Source organism: Rhinoderma darwinii, chromosome 4 (assembly GCF_050947455.1).
Source record: "Rhinoderma darwinii isolate aRhiDar2 chromosome 4, aRhiDar2.hap1, whole genome shotgun sequence".
NCBI classification, from domain to species: Eukaryota; Metazoa; Chordata; class Amphibia; order Anura; family Rhinodermatidae; genus Rhinoderma; species Rhinoderma darwinii.
In genome coordinates this window covers 391,246,052-391,269,044 of record NC_134690.1, presented here as the reverse complement: position 1 = coordinate 391,269,044, position 22,993 = coordinate 391,246,052, and the positions used below count along the sequence as shown (strand labels likewise).

At 40.3% G+C, this 22,993-nt stretch overlaps 1 protein-coding gene across 1 annotated transcript in view; it reads left to right on the top strand.

Annotated features, from left to right (window-relative positions):
* USH2A (usherin) overlaps window positions 1-22,993 on the top strand; it is a 593,484-nt gene that overhangs the window by 199,963 nt on the left and 370,528 nt on the right. The window contains exons 21-25 of the mRNA XM_075863335.1: window positions 11,442-11,572; window positions 18,452-18,578; window positions 21,739-21,840; window positions 22,341-22,526; window positions 22,617-22,747. Coding sequence (XP_075719450.1) covers window positions 11,442-11,572; window positions 18,452-18,578; window positions 21,739-21,840; window positions 22,341-22,526; window positions 22,617-22,747 — 677 coding nt within the window. The remainder of the gene's footprint in view (window positions 1-11,441; window positions 11,573-18,451; window positions 18,579-21,738; window positions 21,841-22,340; window positions 22,527-22,616; window positions 22,748-22,993) is intronic.

The window sequence follows — 22,993 nt, the reverse complement described above, 5'->3', positions numbered from 1 at the left end:
TGTAGAGAATCCTGTGCAGGCAATGACGGCCTGAAGTCTGTAACCCATGGACATCACCAGACGCTGGGTTTCCTCCTTTGTGATGATTTGCCCATCCTTTACTGCAGCTGTCTTCAGTTGTTGCTTGTTTGTGGGTCTTTCTGCCTTAAAGAGGCTCTGTCACCACATTATAAGTGCCCTCTCTTGTACATGATGTGATCGGCGTTGTAATGTAGATTACAGCAGTGTTTTTTATTTAGAAAAACGATCATTTTTGACAGAGTTATGACCTATATTATCTTTATGCTAATGAGTTTCTCAATGGACAACTGGGCGTGTTTTACTATATGGCCAAGTGGGCGTTGTGGAGAGAAGTGTATGAAGCTGACCAATCAGTGACCAATCAGCGTCATACACTTCTCTCCATTCATTTATACAGCACATAGCGATATAGCTATATCGCTATGTGCTGCCACATAAACACACTATAACGTTACTGCAGTGTCCTGACAATGAATATACATTACCTCCAGCCAGGATGGGATGTATATTCAGAATCCTGACCACTTCTCTGCACTTCTCTGTGATTTACAGCACAGAAGGCGTAGTCTCGCGAGATTACGCTGTAAACTGTCATGTGCTGTGCTGTTATAGTGTGTTTATGTGGCTGCACATAGCGATATAGCTATATCGCTATGTGCAGTGTAAATGAATGCAGAGAAGTGTATGACGCTGATTGGTCACTGATTGGTCAGCGTCATACACTTCTCTCCACAACGCCCACTTGGCCATATAATAAAACACGCACAGTTGTCCATTGAGAAACTCATTAGCATAAAGCGAATATAGGTCATAACTCCGTCAAAAATGATCGTTTTTCTAAATAAAAAACACTGCTGTAATCTACATTACAGCGCCGATCACATCATGTACAAGAGAGGGCACTTATAATGTGGTGACAGAGCTTCTTTAAAGAGGCTCTGTCACCAGATTATAAATTCCCTATCTCCTACATAATCTGATCGGAGCTGTAATGTAGATAACAGCAGTGGTTTTTATTTAGAAAAACGATCATTTTGAACAAGTTATGAACAATTTTAGATTTATGCTAATTAGTTCTTAATGACTAACTGGGTGTATTTTAACTTTTTACCAAGTGGACGTAGTAAAGAGAAGTGTATGATGCTGACCAATCAGTGACCAATCAGCATCATACAATTCACTTCATTCATTCATGCACAGCTTGTTTCACTGCACAGCGTGATCTCACGAGATCACGCTGTGACGGGACTTCCTCCCACAGGTCCCTCACTGGAGCGATGGAAGAGTTAACAGACATCGCCTCCAGCCGTGCCAGGACGTTTATCCGAATCTGCAGCGGCTGGAAGCGATGTCTGTTCAGTCTGCCATGGCTCTGATGAAGGACCTGTGGGAGGAAGTCCCATCACAGCATGATCTCGCGAGTTCACGCTAAGCTGTGCATGAATAAATGAAGAGAAGTGTATGACGCTGATTGGTCACTGATTGGTCAGCATCATACACTTCTCTTCAGAACGCCCACTTGGTAAAAAGTAAAAAAAGCACCCAGTTGGTCATTAAGAACTAATTAGGATAAATCTAAAATTGTTCATAACTTGCTCAAAAATGATAGTTTTTCAAAATAAAAAACACTGTTGTTATCTACATTACAGCGCCAATCAGATTATGCAGGACATAGGGCATTTATAATCTGGTGACAGAGCCTCTTTAAGTTTTGTCTTAAGCAAGTGAAATGAAGCTCGATCGGGATGAGATCTGGTGACTCGGCCATTGCAGAATATTCCACTTTTTTGCCTTATAAACTCCTGGGTTGCGTTCGCAGTATGTTTTGGGTCATTGTCCATTTGTACTGTGAAGCGACATCCAATCATCCTTGCTGCATTTGGTTGAATCCGAGCAGAAAGTAAATCCCTGAACACTTCAGAATTCAGCCGGCTGCTTCTGTCTTCAGTCCCATCATCAATAAACACTAGTGACCCAGTGCCTTTGGCAGCCATGCATGCCCATGCCATCACACTGCCCCCACCATGCCATCACACTGCCCTCACCATGCCATCCACTGCCTCCACCATGCCATCACACTGCCCCCACCATGCCATCACACTGCCTCCACCATGCCATCACACTGCCCCTACCATGCCGTCACATTGCCTCCACCATGTTTCCAGGGAATGTGGTGTGCTTTGGATCATGAGCCGTTCCAAGCCTTCTCCATACTTTCTTCCTCCCATCATTCTGGCACAGGTTGATCTTAGTTTCATGCTTTTCCAGAACTCGTCGGCTTCTTTACATGTTGTTTGGCAAAGTCTAATCCGACCTTTCTATTTTTGAGGCTTATTAATGGTTTGCACCTTGTATTTGCCCTCATGAAGTCTTCTCTTTATGGTACACTTAGATACTGATACACCTACTTCCAGGAGAATGTTCTTCACTTGGGAGTTCACGAGATCACCCGTGTGCTCTTTTTTTTCAAGAATGTACCAAGCTGTTGATTTGGCCACTCCTAACTTTTGTGCAATCTCTCTGATGAATTTCTTCATTTTTTTCAGCCGAACGATGGTCGGTTTCACTTGCATTGTGAGCTCCTCTGACCTCATGTTGTGGGTTCACAGCAACAGCTTCCAAATGCAAATGCCAAACCTGGAATCAACTCCAGACCTTTTACCTGCTTAATTGATGATGGATTAACGAGGGAATAGCCCATGCAGCCCATTAAATAGCTTTTGAGGTAATTGTCCAATTACCTTTGGTCTCTTGAAAAAGAGGCAGCTACATATTAAAGAGCTGTAATTCCTAAACACTTCCTCAAATTAGGATGTGAATACCCTCAAATTTAATAAACAGCTAAAATGCCAAAACTTGTCACTGTATAAATAATTCTGGACCTAACTGTATGTGTATATATATATATATATATATATATATATATATATGTAGCCAGGTTTATCTTGACTCTGATAACTTGCTGCACTGTATCATTTTGTTCAGTACAGAACAGCAGTTCAGTTGGGAGGCAGAGACTCCTAGCATTAGAAATGTCTATAATGCAAGGAGTCCCATTCACCTGTACCATAGTTGGGCCGGGAAATCCAGCCGACACACGGACCGTTTTTCATGGCCCGATTGCGGTTGTGTGCAAGAGCTGTAAATATTGTCTACATGAGTTGACAATGCTTTTAATTTGCACTAAATATGCATGTGTGTGACTACCATAAATCAGAAACACATTCATTCGATGCTGTCCAAGGTACTGAACATGGATTGAAAATACTGTCAATTTTCCTACCATTTTTTTTGTTTGTTTTATTATTCTTACATTTTTTTATTATCATTTTGTGAATTATCTTTTAAATTGGCATCCAATAATCCAAAATTAGCACCTGACCGAGATATAAAGTGTAATTCCATTACACCAGAAGAAGAAAACTGAGCAGAGAAAACAGTGGAAAAGTGTCGGATGAAATAAGTTAAGTAAGAGTAGCAGATTTAGTGTTCACATTTTATTTGGAGCTGTCTTTCTAAATGTTCCCTACCCTAATAAATGATAGTAGCTCCATATAAATTTCCATAACTATCCAATAATCCAGAATATCTGATGATCTGGCAGCTATACAGTCCTATTGATGCAAGATTAAAGAAATTCAACTGCATGTATGTAAGTATATATAAGTGTAATAATAATATGTAAGTGTATATATAAGTATATGTACAGTATATATATATATATATATATATATATATATATAGACTAGTGAAATGAATGCGCTATTTTTTAATTAGACTCATTATATCATATCTTTTCATTACATCTATTATATATGGATCATTTGTATTTACACAAATGTTATATACAGTAGATATGATATATATAAATATATATATATATATATATATATATATATATATATATATATATATATATATATAATATTATATTGTGATGTTTCATAGATAGAGATAAGTAAATTTCTCACAATTTGTTTTGGGTCCAATTCGATCAAATTGGCCATCCGATTCCATCCAGACTGAATTAATTCACTGCGGATCGCAAGTGCTCTGGTTACCATGAAAACTCGCATCTAACTATTTGATTTCTTCTTGCACTGTATCTTTTTAAAATGGATATGAGTCACCCACCTATAACCCTCAGGATTGGCTGTTAGAAAGCGAAGGGTAACCGCAATGCATTTTGGGAAGGCTGACCCCGGTCATGGGATCCTTTTTCTAACTTGTAAACTGGCGGCGGGCACAATTTTGCCATGATTTATGGGCCGCGAATTCCAAAAGTTTCGGATTTCAGAGATTCCAAAACTTTTAGAAAATTCTGTTAAATTCGATTTGTGTAGAATGAATTCACTCATCTGTACTCAAAGACTATAATGGAGAGTTTACCAACTTCATTTCTCTCCTCTTGACTGCAAGGGGTTCAGTAATGAGCACATGACCCCCAGTGCTCCGACAGATGAGGCCCCCTCTGATTTAACATTTAGGGCATATACATGGTCTATATGGTTGGAAAACCTCTAACTTTTCCCTTAAATTTTTAATTAAAAATAGATATATTTACGGACCCAAAGTAATCAATCATCTCTTCACATTCATGTCTCTAGGGCATGTAGAATCCGCAATATGAGTATATGCCCTCGTGTGCCCCACACTTTTTACTTGTTAGAACAAAGAACGTGCTAAATTTCTGGATTTCCAACCTGATTGAGATGCTTGTTCAGGTGGGAATCGCTCAACAAAGGAGATGAGGAGAATTTAGACAGGAGGCAGAGACAACATTGCAGCCGCTGTTCATAGCAGAAATCCAAAGCCTCAGTCAGAATTGTGAGAGACAGCTGGTTAAAGTAGAAGTAGACAAACTGTTTGACTTGCAGCCACTGTCAGTGGCCCTGCATACAAACTATCAAAACTTAGCCTATGGGTCAGACTGATCATTATCACATTATACACAAGAGGTTACTTGCAAACTACCTTGTCATTGTGCACTTGTCACTGAAACAGCCTCGGTGCACAGTCTGACAAACGAACATTTCATCAAAAGACATTTCCACATAAAGTAACAAATATAAATTCCAAAAATGTAAGTACCTGTGTTGTTTTCTGTTTAATGGTCTTTTCATAGGTAACATATACTGGGAGGTAACCACAAGTGGTATAAACTAGGGTCTTTCACCTAGATATCAACAGACAGGGGCAGATTAAGGGTACCATGGGCCCCGGGCAGTTCACAAAGTGTGCCCCCCCCCCAACTCTGAGGACACTGTACCGTATATTTGCAGATTTCTGTTTAGGTGGTCACAGATCTGGCATGGTTTAGAACTTGCTGTAATAGCAGAATGAGCCATACAGAAGAGAAAAAGAAGAATTATTTGAGATCCTAAAGGGGTCAGGATCTTTAAGTTTTTCCCAGTATAGACTGAACAATGGTTAGGATATGCTGGGAGTTGTTGTTTCACAAACAAAAAAATGCTACCAACTGTCTGTCACGGTGGGTGTGTGGACCCACTGAGCCGTACCACCGTAGCGGGATAACAGCTGGCCAACAGGATACCAAGTCAATGTCTATAGTTCGAATAAGAGTACCTGTGGAAATTCAGACAGTAGTGATGGTAAGCTCGGATGGGACCTTGGCAGCAGGCAGACACCAGGCGCGGTGTAACACAGCGGGCGTAGTATACGGCACAACACGACTCCAACTCTCTATGGCACAGGAACAAGGTAGCACGGGATGCAGGATACAGTTAGCAGGTACGGGAACACTGGGAACTGGAAAACACTAAGGGACCATTTGCAAAGACTAACACGGGTAAACACAACAATGCTCAGGCAAAGAAGGAAGGGGCAGAGCCCCTCATATAGTCCATGATGATGGTGGGCTAATTTGACATACTTTTCAGGTGTGCGCGCTGGCCCTTTAAGGCCGGGACACAGCAGAGTGAAGCGGAAGTGAGCGCTGGCGTCTCCTGGGGAGGAGATGCGGGCTAGCGCTCACAGATCTATGGCTGCGGCCGTTGGGAGGTGAATAATCCTGACGGTCCGTGGCCATGGGCGTTACACTGTCATCTAGCTGCAGATCATACAGTGACTACAGTACTGATCAGTCAGAGGGAGAATAAACATTTACATTTATTGACTCACAGGTGACGTCTTCATAGATTTTTTTTCTCTTTATGATGACTTCTCCCGGTCACGGCCCATTTCTGCAGCTTTTGCCACTCAGATGTCTTCGGCTCCTCACTTTTCCAACATTTCTGCACCTATAAACAATGATAAAATTCTCATTGCACGACTTTCTATGCCCCTAAATATAATAGTATCATGCACTGCACCCCTGAATACAATAGTACTATACACTGTTCCCCTAAATATAATAGCACCATACACTGCCCCCATGAATAAAATTGTGTCAAACACTGTAAAGTAAAACACCACACATACTCACAGAACCCTCTGTAGATAGTGCCACTCACAAAGCCCCCTGTAAGTAGTGGCATTCACAATGCCTGCTGTTCATAGTGCCCTATATAGAGCCCCCTGTATGTAGTGCTCCTTCTGAAGTGCCCTGTAGATAGTATCTCCCAGATAATCCCCTGTATATAGTTCCCCCCAGTGGGTCCCCTGTATGTAGTGTCCCCAGAGGGCCCCCTGTATATAGTGCCCCTATTGGGTCCCCTGTATATAGTTCCTCCAGAGGGTCTCCTGTAAATAGTGCCCCCCAGAGGGTCCCCTGTATATAGTGCCCCCCAGAGGGTACATGCTCACCTGTCCCTGTGCATGCGCCGTCCTCCAGTGACGCGGGACTGGTCTGAGACCAGGCGTCATCTAGCATAATGGCGAATAGCGAGTCAGGGAACTGTTAGTTCTCAGTTTGACCAGTGCAAGAGTAATCAATTGTATCTGCATCCTAAGGACGCGGATACAATTGGGTAAGGGGTCCCACTTTACCCCAGTTTTCCGAACCGGCTGTAATTTTAACAATCAGTTCAGGAGATGCAGGGCAAACTGGGCTCCTTTTAACCCCGGGCCCTGGACACTTGCCCAGATTGCCCCCATTATAATCGGCCCCGGTCAACAGACCCTGATTGACATATTAATCTACTTTGTAACTTTGCACGATAGTGGCCATGTCTATGCAATTCAGGGTCTCAAGCTGGCCATCCATACACTTTAGATAGCTGTCAGCCGGATGACCACTCGGCCGGCAGCTACACCTCCTGACTCCCTCATACACACTCAATTTGGCATATGTTTTCAATAGGGTGAAGGTAGAATGCCGCTGAGAGACTCCTCTGGCAGCGGATTATCTACTAACGAACAAAAGGATCAGGCATGTTAAAACTTAACAGCCCAATCTTTCTCTCGCCTGACGCCGGGGAAAAGTTGGGACACCGCCATACACTTTAGATGATCGACCAGTCCTGCCGAAATTGTGGATTTGTCCAAAATACAACCAATGTGTATGGCCATCTTAGTTTTATATTTTCATTGTTGAAAACTGGGTCACCCTCATGGCTGATATAAGTGGTTGTCTCCCAGCTTCTATTAGGTAACAAAGCTAAGGGCTGAGACTAATAGCAAAAGTCTTCTGTGGGCCACCATATAGGGTATTGAACCTTACAATCAATGTGTCTAGGAGAGCATATCTCTGTCATACGACATGCGAGGGAGCATGCTCCAATTTGTTTTCTCACAAGAAAAAACCTTCATATATCTCCTAACTTTTTTTCCTTTTGCTGATGTAGTTGTTATTTAATTTTGAGTACTTTATTTTACTTTTTATACTGATATGGGGGTGGAACTCTACCACTTAGCACCATCACGATAATCCAGTGTGCCAAGAATAATTTCTTAAGTTATTATGTAGTTGTCTTAAACCCTTCCCTAAAAAATATTTTTCCAGGTGAATAGGGAGACTTCATTTTCTCCATATTTGGTTTGCTTTAATTTAATATTTTTGTAATGGGAAAGTAAGGTAAGGTCCCAGCGGCAGAAAAACCCTGTGATCAGTTTATTATTGAGGTGAATTGGAACAAAATGCGATTGTCCAAAACGGACAACATGGGGTTGTCCCATATTCAAAAATGATCACTTATTCACAGGATGGGGATAAGTGTCTGATCGCTGAAAGCCCCACAGCTGGGACCCCCACCATTTGTTAGAACGGGGGTCCCGAACCCACCATTCCCTCTCACTGCACCCCCTGCAGTGAGAAAGAGTTTGAATTGAGCGGCGGACATGCATGTGCCCGCCCCTCCATTCAATGTGTATGGGACTGACAAAAATAGCTGAGTGCTGTACTCGGCTGTTTCCATCAGTCCCATAGACTTTGTCTGGAGTGGTAGCGCGTATGCTTGACCGCCGCTTTACTGCGGTTGATAAGTGAGGAGGAATGGAGAGTTCAGGAACCCCATTCTTGGATATGTGGGGATTTTAGCGGTGAGGCCCCCAGCGATCAAACACTTATCGCCTATTTTGTGGTTAGCTGATAATTGTCAATTCCTGCATAAAAGTAATGGAGATTGCAGATGCAATGAGGAACTGTTGATGATACCTTAGTGTATATTGCTAGTTTAAGCAACTATTTCATGTAACCAACAAAGAATATCTTAAATAATATTAATAATAATTATTATTATTAGTAGTATAATAATTATTATTATTATTAATAGTATTGTTTTATTCATATTAGTATTATTATTAATAAAGCATTATTGTTATTATTTATGTAATATCCTTTATGTGTTATGCTTTTGTTGTTATTATTGTATTGATATTATTTATGTATTATTGTTATTATTTTATGTATTATTTTTATTTTTGTAATAGTTATTATGTATGTATTATATTATTAGTATTATTATTATTATTATTATTATTATTATTATTGTAATATTGTTGTTATTATTATTATGTATGTATTATTTTTACTATTTTTTTTTATCATTATTTAGAACTTGACAGACTATGATAAACATTCCTTTAAACCAACCATATTGATAGGCTAAGATCAGTCATTTTGTATATGCATTGTTATTCAATAATTTTCCTGTGTTCTAGATATGGAGCTATGCAGTACACTATCCAGAGTCTTTTTCTATCTCAGTAGATATGTTCTTAGGGGCCACTCATAGATGTATCGACTGTGACAGTGTATAATTTGTCTCTATGGATTTAGATCTTGGAATGAGACCACTTTATTCAAAACATCACTTAGATTTCAGCAAGAATTCCAGCCTTTCAGCTAAAAATCAATATGCTCTACTCTTTAGTAAATTACTTCATTTGAAGAAAACACAGTCGTGGTTTTTGCTTTGTTTTTGCACAAAATAAACACTCAAATGCTGAGTAAAATTATATATATGCAAATAGAAAATCTATTTTTGCAGGTTTTACTGTATATATTCTCAAAGCTTTAAAGGGGTTTCCAGGATTTAAAAAAAATCTGATTTTTAAAAAACAAAACAAAAAACAGCGCCACCCTTGTCTATGGGCTATATCTGGTATTGCAGCCAACCCCATTCACTTGAATGAGGATAAGTTGCAATACTAAAAACAGCCAATGTACAAGAGTGGTACTGTTTCTGGAAAAAAGTAGACCTTTATTCTATTCTTGGACAACCCCTTTAAAATAATTAAAACTTATTTGTCAGATGTCACATATTATTGCATATATTTGCATCTCAATCATTTGACCATATATGAGGGTCTATTTCTCATGTGTTAACTCACAAATAACCTTTTAGACTTTAGAGATAAGATGTCCTGTGTGTGCAATGACAACAACAAAGATTATGAAGTCAATTAAAGTGGAGACGAAGGATGGGCCCTGAAAATCAATGCTTCTGGTGGGCCCAAAGAATCTTAGTCTGACTCTGAATTAGAATATATGAAGCTGTGTAATAATATATGGTTTTAGGGGAATGTGGCATCTTCCAGCAGTTTGTCATCCCCTTTCCCATCAGCAGGCTTCCACATAATGTTCATAAACCTTCTCAGTCACCAAAAAATCCATCTAGAGTAAAACAATTAATACTAGGCAGAAAAATGGGAGAGGAGGAGGATGCATTTGCAGGTTTTTTCCCCAGAAATCAGTATTACATGTTATATGTTATTAGGGCAAATCAGCATCTTCCTCAACTCCCAGAATGATGTAGTTCCCCTTAATCTACCTGCAGGATTTCTGTAAATTCTCATTAGTTTCCTCAGTCATCAAAACATACATGTAGTGTAAAAGAGCGAATGAGAACTGGAAGGAGGACAGAGTAGGTGGGAGGAGGGGGATGCAGCTGCAGTTTCTCTCCCTCAATGTGTGTGTGACTGCATTCATTCATTGCATGAAGGAGGAAATATCTGATTGGCTTAAAGCAGACAACACAAATCTGACATCACACCAGGAAGAGTCAGCACACTCAGCAAGTATAGAGAGAGAAAATATGAATTCACAGAAACCACCAAAGGGATGGAAAAAACCTAAAACATGCAGATTATACACACTATTTTTGTCTGTGCTACCTCTACATCTGCCTAAGGAGAGATTGAGATATCAGTTTTTTTGTAACTATGGCCATACTTTAATTAAAGGGTTATTCCAATTTTAGTAAATAAATGTTGTTCTTTATATAATAAAAAATGTTTTTAAAAAAAATTCAACATACTTTATGTATCAACTCATTCCAGTTTTCAAGATTTCTGCTTGCTGTCGTTCAATACGATCCTTCATTATTTACTCTGAGAGAATGAAAATCTGTCCTGTTCATGTGTTGATCACACAGCTGCATGGCTTGTTACAAAACACAGCTCTGATAACTATACTGTAACTATGAGAAGCTGTGCACCTGTGTGTCCATCACATTACCTGGACAGATTTTTTTTATAAACAATGAATAATATTTAGTACCTGAAACCCATCTATATGCTCTATTAGGGCAAGTGGACATCATAGAGATAGGTCTTCATGATCCAGAACGGAGATCCACTCTGTAAGAACGGCTTCGACTCTGGTGGACTCTCTAGTGGACTAAAGCCATCCATGTATTACATAGACGGCCATTTATTTGAATGACCGCCATGTAATACTACAATGTATACACCAAATACTACAAAGCCTGGTTGGTCGCGGCTTCCCACCGCAAAATCAGCTGTTTGCTGAGAGTCTCAGTAACCAGTTCTTATAGGAAAGGGATTGTCTATGATGAGACAACCCCTTTAGTTAAAATTTTATTGTCCATGATGAGACAGTTCTTTTTTTTCTATATATATTTTTTGCTATTCTATCTCCATTTATGTCAGATTTTCATGTACTATGTTTTAGTATTTGTTGTATACAATAAGCTCAATGAAGCTACGCCAGCATTATAATTCTTTGGTTGGTCAACTGAATATTTTTGATATAACCGTTGCCCCTTTATATTCCATAGGTATTAAAATACAATTCAGAACAAAGGAAGCGGAGGGTTTGATTCTGTGTGCTGTGTCAGCGGGAACGCAGGAAGAATACATTGTACTTCAAATAAGAAATGGACGTCCTTACTTCCTTTTTGATCCACAGGTAGAGTAATGAGCAAACTGGTGAAAAAGATCTCTATCAACCATCCCAAAGGCATCTTGTGCATTTAATGGTTTAAGATGATGAGGCATTCGCTGTTTCCATTTTTCCTATTGATCCAGGTTAATGGGTTCTTTAAAACCTTTGAAGATTGAAGTTCTTTGGGAAAGAACTATTGAAACACCTTAGGCTCTTTCCAATTTAATTAGTTATCTATTTACTACGACTTCACAATTTATGGATAACTCCGGCTAGTTTAGAAATATGTTGACCTTGCTAATATCTCTATGTTTATAAGTGTTTCATTGTAGTCGGGGGTTATTATTTTTATAGATTTTATTAAACTGTAAACATTTTACTAGATGATGTATCAAAGATATTAATGAGGAAAGGTTCAAATGTATCTCTGAAGGAGGAAAGATCAATTGATGTCACCATGTTATAATAATTGTATAATGTCTTTGCATCTTGTGTCCGGATCACTATAACTAAAATAATGAATATTTTTGTTGTGAGAATGCCTGAAATGACAATCTAAGTGGAAAAACATGAGCCAAAAAAAATAGATTAGATAGATAGATATGAGATAGATAGATAGATAGATAGATAGATAGATAGATAGATAGATAGATAGATAGATAGATAGATAGATAGATAGATAGATAGATAGATAGATAGATATGAGATAGATAGATAGATAGATAGATAGATAGATAGATAGATAGATAGATAGATAGATAGATAGATAGATAGATAGATAGATAGATAGATAGATAGATAGATAGATAGATATGAGATAGATAGATAGATATGAGATAGATAGATAGATATGAGATAGATAGATAGATAGATAGATAGATAGATAGATAGATAGATAGATAGATAGATAGATAGATAGATAGATAGATAGATAGATAGATAGATATGAGATAGATAGATAGATAGATAGATAGATAGATAGATAGATAGATAGATAGATAGATAGATAGATAGATAGATATGAGATAGATAGATAGATAGATAGATATGAGATAGATAGATAGATAGATAGATATGAGATAGATAGATAGATAGATAGATAGATAGATAGATAGATAGATAGATAGATAGATAGATAGATAGATAGATAGATAGATAGATAGATAGATAATGCCAGGTTAGGCGGGACAGGGGTCAAGTTATCCGCACCTAAAGATAGGTGCGGGTCCCAGAGCTGACACCTGTAACTTTTAGATATTTATGGCATATCCCGTGTATATGCCATAAAAGTTTACGTTAAGAAAACCCTTTAGTATAAAAAATCCTTACAGGGAGAGAGGAAGTTGAAGGAGAGAGGTAGGAGCGGAGATGCAGCAGCCACATATCTTTTGTAAGGGGGCCAGAAATGTGTAGTTTGTATTATAAATGAGAACTATAGGGATTGGTGGGAAGCAGCAGGAGGTTATTAATGTTTATTTCACAGCCTTCATTCTAAACTTTAGGGACCAAGCGTGGGGGGCGCATTCTGAAGCCCGGGCCTTAAGCACCCACAAAGCTTGTCCCACCTCTGGATGGATTCATAAATTTATTGCATTTATTTAATAGGAATGTCCGATGTAATGTACTATAAGTTTCCAAGCGCTGATTTGCTACTGTTTCGTTGAATGCACCATGTAAGGCTCTATTCACACATTGGGCCAGAAGATTTCTAGGAACATACATTATGAGGAAAGTCCATTTTTAATCCAAAACAGTCCCATAAAGAGGCCTCCCATTATTTTTTTTAGAAGAGGAAAACAGACAATGGATTTTTTATTTTTTTGCTTCGTCTTTATCTTGGTGCTGCTGATCTTTCTACTACTTACAAAAATAATTCTCTACTAGATTTTGCACTCCTACCTCTAAACAAAAAGCTCTTCAAGTCTTTGTTAGCCTGCAGTCAGTAGGACCACAGCTCTATTGTTGGGATTGCTGTGATGCTGATCAATGTATCCACCACTTATCTCACACTTCCAGGACACTGCGGCCTTAGGGTTATCAGCTGACAAATAAATGCACAACTTTTGCTCTGAAATTCTGTTGAAATGTGAGAAAATCCAGCAACATGCTTAATGTTTAGTGAATTGAAGGGTGAACAGAAATGTGAGATTACATAGAGGAAAATGGAACACAAAATATAAAGGTCACTGGAAGAAAGGGCAGAGAGAACATATGTGCAGATTACAGAAAATAAGTAAACATATATATATATATATATATATATATATGCCACTTTTAATGCAAATTAGCATAAATAACATCCATGTAATGGTCCAGTTCACAGGTCAGTCCCACAAAAATCCAGACTGTTGACAGTTGCCTTCATTGTAATAAATGGAAACCTTAAAGAGGATCTGTCACCTCTCCTAAAATGTCTGTTTTAGTAAATACTTCGATTACCCATGAAATAAAAAAATGTAGGATAATCTTTTCTTAGAACTCTGCATTGTCTTGTTCCTCTGTTATTCCTCCAAGAAATGTAGGAATAAATAAACAACTGGGTGTTCTCAGTTGGGGGTGTGTCCCTAAACAGACTGAACACTGTCCAATCACTGCTTACAGAGTAAAACTGTGTATGGTAGCACCCAGTTGTTAATTTATTCATATATTTGTAGGAGGAATAACAGAGGAGTGGCACAACACAGACTTCAAAGAAAATATGTTGAAGAATTGTTTTTCTCATATACAAGTATTTACTAAAATAGATATGTCAAGGGAGATGACAGGTCCTCTCTAAAAGGAATATTTTGACTTGCAAAATCCCTTGTTACATGACTGCTGCCATGTTAAAGAGGCTCTGTCGCCATATTTTGCAGCCCCTATCTGCTATTGCAGCAGATCGGCGCTGCAATGTAGATTACAGTGACATTTTTATTTTTAAAAAACGAGCATTTTTGGCCAAGTTATGACCATTTTTGTAGTTATGCAAATGAGGCTTGCAAAAGTCTAAGTGGGTGTGTTTAAAGTAAAAGTCCAACTGGGCGTGTATTATGTGCGTACATCGGGCGTTTTTAATACTTTTACTAGCTGGGCGTTCTGATGAGAAGTAACATCCTCTTCTCTTCACAACGCCCAGCTTCTGCCAGATCACGTTGTGACGTCACTCACAGGTCCTGCATCGTGTCGGACACATCGGCAACAGAGGCTTCAGTTGATTCTGCAGCAGCATCAGCGTTTGCAGGTAAATCGATGTAGCTACTTACCTGCAAACGCTGATGCTGCTGCAGAATCAACTGTAGCCTCTGGTGCCGATGTGTCCTCGCTCGTCTGACACGATGCAGGACCTGTGAGTGACGTCACAGCGTGATCAGGCAGAAGCTGGGCGTTCTGAAGAGAAGTGGATGATACTTCTCGTCAGAACGCCCAGCTAGTAAAAGTAGTAAACACGCCCCGATGTACGCACATAATACACACCCACTTGGACTTTTACTTTTAAACACACCCACTTGGACTTTTGCAAGCCTCATTTTCATAATTACAAAAATGGTCATAACTTGGCCAAAAATGCTCGTTTTTTAAAAATAAAAACGTTACTGTAATCTACATTGCAGCGCCGATCTGCTGCAATAGCAGATAGGGGTTGCAAAATCTGGTGACAGAGCCTTTTTAATATCATCCCTACTTCGATGTAGCTATGCCTTCCACTTGCGTAATAATCCAAGAAGATGGTGCTATGGGTGTCATAGGCGGATATAGGCAGCAGAGGGCCCCGGTGCAGAACTGCATATGGGCCTCTTGGTCTCCAACAGTTAATTGGCAAAGAGTGAAGTGCTCATTGTTGATCACCCCCTACTGGATCTCTTGCAAAACTCTCATGAGTTATGTGGGTGGACTGTAAATAAGGCCTCATGCACACTTCCATCACCGTTTTCTCTGCCGTTTTTGACGGATCCGTGTGTCCGTTTTTGTTTCCGTGTGCACTCCATTTCCGTTCCGTGTTTCCGTTTTACACTGACGTTTTGCTTCCGTTTGGCTTCCGTTTTTCTGTTTAAAAAACGGATGTGAACTTCATTTTAACTTGTCACATGTCCCAGGAAACACCCATAGAAAGTTTACAAGAAGTTTTTGGTGCTGTTTTCTGCAGCTTTCAGAGCATAGAGAACAGTTTGAGATTACTCTGCTTGGCTTACTTTGGTTTTTTGGGTGTTTTGGAGTGAAAATATGAGCCTATCTTCAGGAATGAATGTTTACTGTAGTCTGTGAGTCTGTGAACTTTTGCTCACCCAGCCGTTGCTATGGCAACGGATTCGTCAAAAACGGACGGCACACGGAAACCTTCCGTGTGCCATCCGTTTTTTTCACTGACCCATTGACTTCTATGGGCCACACGGTCACTGAATCACTGAGCAAAATAGGACATGCTCTACTTTGCACGGAACGGAACAACGGATCCGTTTAAATAACTGAAGTGTGCATGGGGCCATTGAAATGAATGGGTTCAGGGTGCTATCAGTGACAAAAACGGATAGCACCCTGAAGGAAAAAACTGAAGTAAATGTTGGGAATAACAAACATGGTAGGCTCCGTTGCCTGCAGAGCCCCTGCGAGGCTTCATAGACTGCACATATGATATGCCCGCCCCTGAAGAGAGTAACATTCACAAGATTGACTAATATGGAGAGTGGATGGAGAGGGAGGAGTACAGCAGGAAAGTGTCTGTGTATACTTATATACAGCTCCTGTATTTGTCTTAAAATAGGAGTGTAAATACCATAGTGGCAGACAATGCAACTCTTGGAGAGAGGGGTCCAGCACTATTTTGTCCCATCTGATTGATGAGAACTTGCGCAGAATCCCAAAAGAAGTCCATTATTGGCAAACAAGTGGGTGGGAAATCAGAAAGGGCGTGGAGGGAGAAATAATCAATACCAGGTCTTTCTATCTTGGGTGAAACAATGGGGGCCATATGATCTTTGCTATGGGGGCCCCCTCTTCTATGTACACCACTGCATACAATCAACACCAAGATAAGTCGTATTCATTAAAGCAACTTGTAACTTTGTTGGGGTTGGCTGCTTTCAACCATCCCTTTTTGTTAGAAAAAGATGATCCCAAGTTGTCCTGCTGCTGGGATCCTTAGTGATCAGTTGTAATCAGTGGGGGTACATGGCAGCTAGTGTTCAATTCCCCCTCTTAGCGCAACCGGTGCCTATTGAAATCAGTTTGCCGTCTTTATAATGCATGGACATGACAGGTGAGAGAGCGAGAAAGAGAGAGAACAAGAGAGAACTGAACCGGCATAAGCAATAGCCATAAGACGTCTTGACGAGTGAATCCTAAACATGGCCGTCAAATGGAGGATGAGAGATCTTTTTCATGTATCTAATACAATATTTCGAATGCTGCATCATTTGTAACAATTTTAACGCTAACTAAAGACACTTTGATGAGACAGCATTTAATAAAATGCTCATTAATTTCATCATTAGCAAGGGTATGCCAAGAAGTACGCCAGTTTCTTATGTCACGCCCAATTAGCATCTCATGCTCGTAATCCCATTAGTATTGTTGAATTCACTAATGGAGAAACTAATGGGCATAATACCAGGGCACATTAATTGGCCATGACACCAGTTCTGGTTTTAATTATTAAACTACAATAATGAAATGTATGTTTGTGAAATATTAAATGTTTAAATAAAGCTAAAGAGAGGGAAAGTGTAAATGAAAAGACGTCATTTAGTTTGATTTTTAATTTTGGAAGCAATGAATTGTGAAGTTTTTTTCATGAGATGAAAAATTTACTACTAAAAAGGTTCGTCCAGCATTAGAGAAAAGGGTCTGCTTTTTTAATTTTTTTTTAGGAACAGGGCCACTCTTGTCCATAGACTGTGTCCGGTAATGCAGCTTATCTGCATTCAAATGAATAAAGCTGAGCTGCAAAGCCCGACCCAGCCCAAAGCCCGACCTGGCCTATCGATAAGACTGGCACTGTTTCTGGTAACAAAAAACAAAAAACAGACCCTAATCCTGGACAACTCTTTTAAGTATTAAGAATCAAAACTGCAGCTGCATCCCCCTCCTCCTCCACCTTCCCCCCAGGTTCTCTATGTAAGAATATAAAATGATAGCGATATATGGATTATACCTTTTATTCACACATTCTAGGAGGAAATTGACCTAAAGATCATGTTCGGAGGTGTAAATGCAGGCCAATGAGTTCAGGCCAGACATATTTGCATTGACTCTACCCCCAGTACCACACTTATAACAGAGATTTTAAGGGAGGTAATATATCCAGTCTCCCAGAAAAAGTGAATATTTGGAGAATATTGACTTTATCCGCATAATATGTGAAACTTCCACAAGGACATACAGTAACATACAGTAAAGGGGTATTCCCGTTTCAACCATTTATTTTTTTTATAACTAAAAGTCATAAATTATTTCAATATACTTTCTGTATTTCTTCCTCCATGGTGTTCAAGGTCTTGGTTTGCAGTCTCTCAATGGAAGCCTTCATGGTTTACTTCCAGGGGATAAAAATCTGTCCTTGGTTAGGTGCAAAAAAACTGTAAGGACTCATTCACATCTGCATCGGTCCTTCTATTGTTATGCTCCACCAAGGGAGAAAAACAACGGAAATTGTGGAAGCGCCGGTTCTGTTGTATGATAAACACCATCGGCGCCCAACTGAGTTTAGTGACTTTAACGGGTTTCTGCCAGGGTGTCCGTGGCTTTACTAGAAACAATAGCGCAGTATGTGGTTGGATCTGTGACGAGGTCTCTAACAGAGCCTCCAACGCAGATGTTGGCCAGGCCCTAACAAGACGTGCACCAGAACAGATCTTTATCCCCCTGGAAATGCCTATATAAAAATATGAAAAGAATATGAGAATAGAATTTATATTTCTTTTTTTTAAGGATTCGGCAGTGGCTGTAACTCCCACGAATGATGACAACAGACTTTACAATGATAACCAGTGGCATCAGATCATTGTAACAAGAAATCAAGCTTCAGGAAGGCTTACTGTGGATGGGAAATATTCAGGTAGATACGACAAGACTTTAAATATATATCAGGGATTTTCAAAATTATTATATTATACAGTGTGGGCCATGAAAAACAGAACCCGGCTTCCCTTGTGTGGTTTGTACAGGATAACGCTCTTCGGACCTCATTCTTACAGCAAAAATTGCTTTGTTATCCATAGCAAACAATCAGAGCTCAGCTTTCATTTGAAATGAGGCCCATCGTATCCTTCCAGGCCAGTCGAATACGTCATGTTGGACATGCTCACGCACAACAGGGCAGTCGTGTGTGCGTGAGCATGTCCAACATGATGTATTCGATTCAACAAAGAATTTTGAGAGCCCTATGTACGCACACTCATTCAAAGTAACACAGGACTGCTCTGGTGGTCAATTTCCGGACCTTCCCATTCCAGTGAAAAGCAGTATACATAATTCGGTTGTGGTGTAACACCAGATCCGTGGTCGATGGCAAAAAAAAAATAGACAACCACTTGGTGGGACACCCGTCCTTGTTGCAGACATCCAGGAGAAGATTATGAGAAACCCGAGGAAATTGAGGCGCAGAACATGTTGAGGTGTACTGAAAACGCTTGACCTGAAGCCATACCAAGTGGGAGTTGTGTATGAGTTAGAGGAGGGGGATAAACAGAAGAGTGCGACGTAGTGCAATTGGCTGCTGGTTTTGAGCTTAGACAACCATTTGAACCCATTGCAATACATCAGGTCTGATTAATCGTGGTTCAATCTAACCGGGAGTGTTAAGTCACAGAACAATAGGTACTGGCGCACAGATAATTCACATGAGCTGCACCAACAGCTAATAATAATAATAATCTTTATTTATATAGCGCCAACACATTACGCAGCACTTTACAATTTAGAGGGAACATGAAACAAACAATATCAGACATTACATAGTGACAAAGTTAATTTACAATTCAAACCAGAGGATTGAGGACCCTGCTCGCCAGAGCTTACAATCTATGAGGAAATAAGGGAGACTCAAAGTGTAACAGTGTTTGTTCTGTACAATGGTCCGGCCATTTTTTATACATATGGGGTGGTAACATAAAGCTGCATGAGCCGGTCACCAGCCAGTATCTGTGTATGACGGACATGAAGAGAAGGAGTGTGAGGGAATCTTATTCTAATGACTAATCTAAAAGGAGGGCCATGGAAAGAAGTCAGATCAGGGAATGTTATAGGCCGGTCTAAATAGATGTGTTTTCAGGGCACGTTTAAAACTGTGGATATTGGGAATTAATCTGATTGTGTGGGGTAGCGCATTCCAGAGGACTTTATGATCCAGAAAGCGGCAATTGGTTATTGATAAGCGGATTGTGGGTCCAATATTCTTGATAAAAATGTGCACACATCTTTTAGCTATTCTATGCTCAGTTAACTCATCACAAGTTTCTGTATTGTTTCTTTCAACAAGATGGGGTGACTTGCCATACGTCGCACGCATTCCTGTGCCGAGTTCATGCGGCATTCATAATTGTCACGTTCTGTGGGTGTGTAAACCCACTACTAGGCTGCACCACCATAGCAGGGTAGCAGCTAGCCAAACAACAGTGTACCAAGTCAATATAAAGTCCAAGCACAAGGGTACCTGTAATAGTCCAGACTGCAGCCACGGCTTAGGCACAGATGGGACTTTGGCGGCAGGTGATGCAAAACGTGGCAGATGACGTGGTGTAAGTCAGCAGGCGTAGTAGACGGCACAACATGACTCCAACACTAGAGATGGCACAGGAACAAATACACTATGGGATACAGGATACAGGTAGCAGGGCTTGGGAACACAGGGAACAGGATACGACTAAGGGACCATTTTCAAGACTAACAAAGGAATACAAACAACGCTCAGGCAAGGAGTAAAAGGGCAGAGCCCTTCTTATAGTCCAGGGTGATCATGGGCTAAATAGTGATGTTTTACATAAGGCCGGGCGTGAGTGTGCGCACGCACCCTACGGTACACAGCAGAGTAGAGCAGAAGTGAGTGCTGGTGTCTCCTGGAGAGGAGATGCGGGCCAGCGTTCACCAGACCATGGCTGTGGCCATTGAGGGGTGAGTAATCCCGATGGTAAGCGGCCATGGAAGTTACAATAGATTCATACATTCAAAGAGTCGTGGCCTCCACGGTCAACGAGACCTAACGGTGTACAACTTTTATCTGTAGGGTTACCTGAAGGGTAAGGTTTATTTCACTAATACCCAGACAGTGCCCGAACTAAAACAGTAAATAAAACTTCATGTAGAGGTTATAGAACACGTAGCCTTGCCGAGGGTGTTCCTGGAGATGATAAGATGGGCACAACTTTGCATAGCCGCAGGCGGAAACCACTTCCAGCATCTCCTGTAACGAGTGTTCATCATTCTTCTATTATTCTGTACAAACCACACAAGGGAAAGAGGGTTGTATTTTTGTAGCCCATTGTAAAGGATCTGCCAGGCACAGCTTCTGTATCAACGCCCACAGGTAATCAGTCTGCACCTGCTTCTATGTCTGTGAGACTAACTCCATCCTCCACCACTCAGGATGGCAGGCTTAGGAGTGGGAGAGCCTATCACAGCCTGGCCAGACGGAGCTAGCTCCCGCCCTCTGTCTATTTATACCTGCCTTTCCTGTTCCTCCTTGCTTGTGATTCTTCTCGTTGCTGCAGCTTCTGAACTATTTGACCCTGCTTCATATTGACCCTGGCTTACTGACTACTGTCCTGCTCTGCGTTTGGTACCTCGTACACTCCTGGTTTGACTCGACTTGTTCACTACTCTCCTGCTCTGCGTTTGGTACCTCGTACACTCCTGGTTTGACTCGGCTCGTTCACCACTCTTGTTGCTCACGGTGTTGCCGTGGGCAACTGCCCCATTTCCCTTAGCTTCTGTGTACCCTTGTCTGTTTGTCTGTCGTGCACTTATTGAGCGTAGGGACCGTCGCCCAGTTGTACCCCGTCGCCTAGGGCGGGTCGTTGCAAGTAGGCAGGGACTGAGTGGCGGGTAGATTAGGGCTCACTTGTCTGTCTCCCTACCCCCATCATAACACCCATCCTGTATAACAGTGTCTCCAGAGTCTCTCTTTCTTTACTGAGAATGAATACTTTTCTAGACATTATTGTATCATTTTTGCAGATTTGCAAAATGTATTATTGATTGTTTTAATCCCTTTTATCAAGGTTTTGCATCAGCCACAGGCAGTAGTACAGTTATTGGTGAAAACACTGGTGTACTTGTTGGAGGCCTTCCTGCAAACTTCTCTGTGAAAAGAAAAGACATTGGTAAATAAAATATTTCTTCCTCCTTTCTGTCCTCTCTCCTTTCTTCCTTCCCTCTTCCTTTCCTCTCTTGCTTGCTTCCTTCCTCATTTCTTTCCTCCCTCCCTCTTTACTCCTTACTTAACTTTCTTCTTCCTGCCCGCTTTCTTTCTTTCTTTCTTTCTTTCTTTCTTTCCATCATCTTTTCTGTCCTTCATCTATACTTTTTTCTTCTCTTCCTTCCTTCCTCCGTCCTTCACTTGTTCCTCATTTCCTATGCCCTTTTCTTCCTTTTTCCCTTTTTTCCTGTCTTTCATATTTACTTCCTTCATTTACTTCCTTCATTCCTCCCTCCTTGTCTTCCTTCTTCCCTTCCCTTCTTTTTCCCTTCCGTTCTTCTTCCCTTCTTCTTCCCTTCCTTCCTTCCTTCCTCCCTCTTATTCCATTACTCTATCTCATATCTTTTTATCTGTCTTTACATAGCCTTCTGGTTGTTATTTCAGTATTTGTTTAATTTAATACAGGTAACACAAAAATAATCCAGAAGAGTTTTGTTGGCTGCCTTGGTGACATATTCATACAGAAAAGCGACAGTCAAAAGGAATGGCAGTTACTAGATTGGGATACAGCTGAAGAACGAAGCAATGTTTTTGAGAAATGGGAGGGATGTCCAGAGTCTGTTGAGGAAGGAGCACATTTTCTAGGCTTTGGTAATACCGTTGATACATTCTGAATGTTAGAACCTTTATCCTGGGCTTTACTATTATATTACTAACTTTTTATTATTATTTTTATTATAGGATTCATTGAACTGGCTCCTTCTGTATTTCCTGGTGGTGCAGACATTGAAATTTCATTCATGTTAAAAACTGATCAGTTGAGAGGACTTCTACTTTTTATTTACAACACAGATGGATCGGATTATATCCTGGTAATGCAACTAGTATTGTCCAACTTCTTGTGCGATTACCAAGTAATAACGCATAGTATCTAGTAAAATGATGTTAATATCAAATGATTGTTCTTCGGGCATGTGCATACTTTATTTAAGTCTCCAATATGGGCAGGACTAGTCTTAGGGGCATACAACCTGTTTGGTGGCACAGGACGGATAATCTGTCACTACTGTAGGGAGTGATGATGGCTAGTTTAAGATGGGGTTATCCTAAATTGGTCA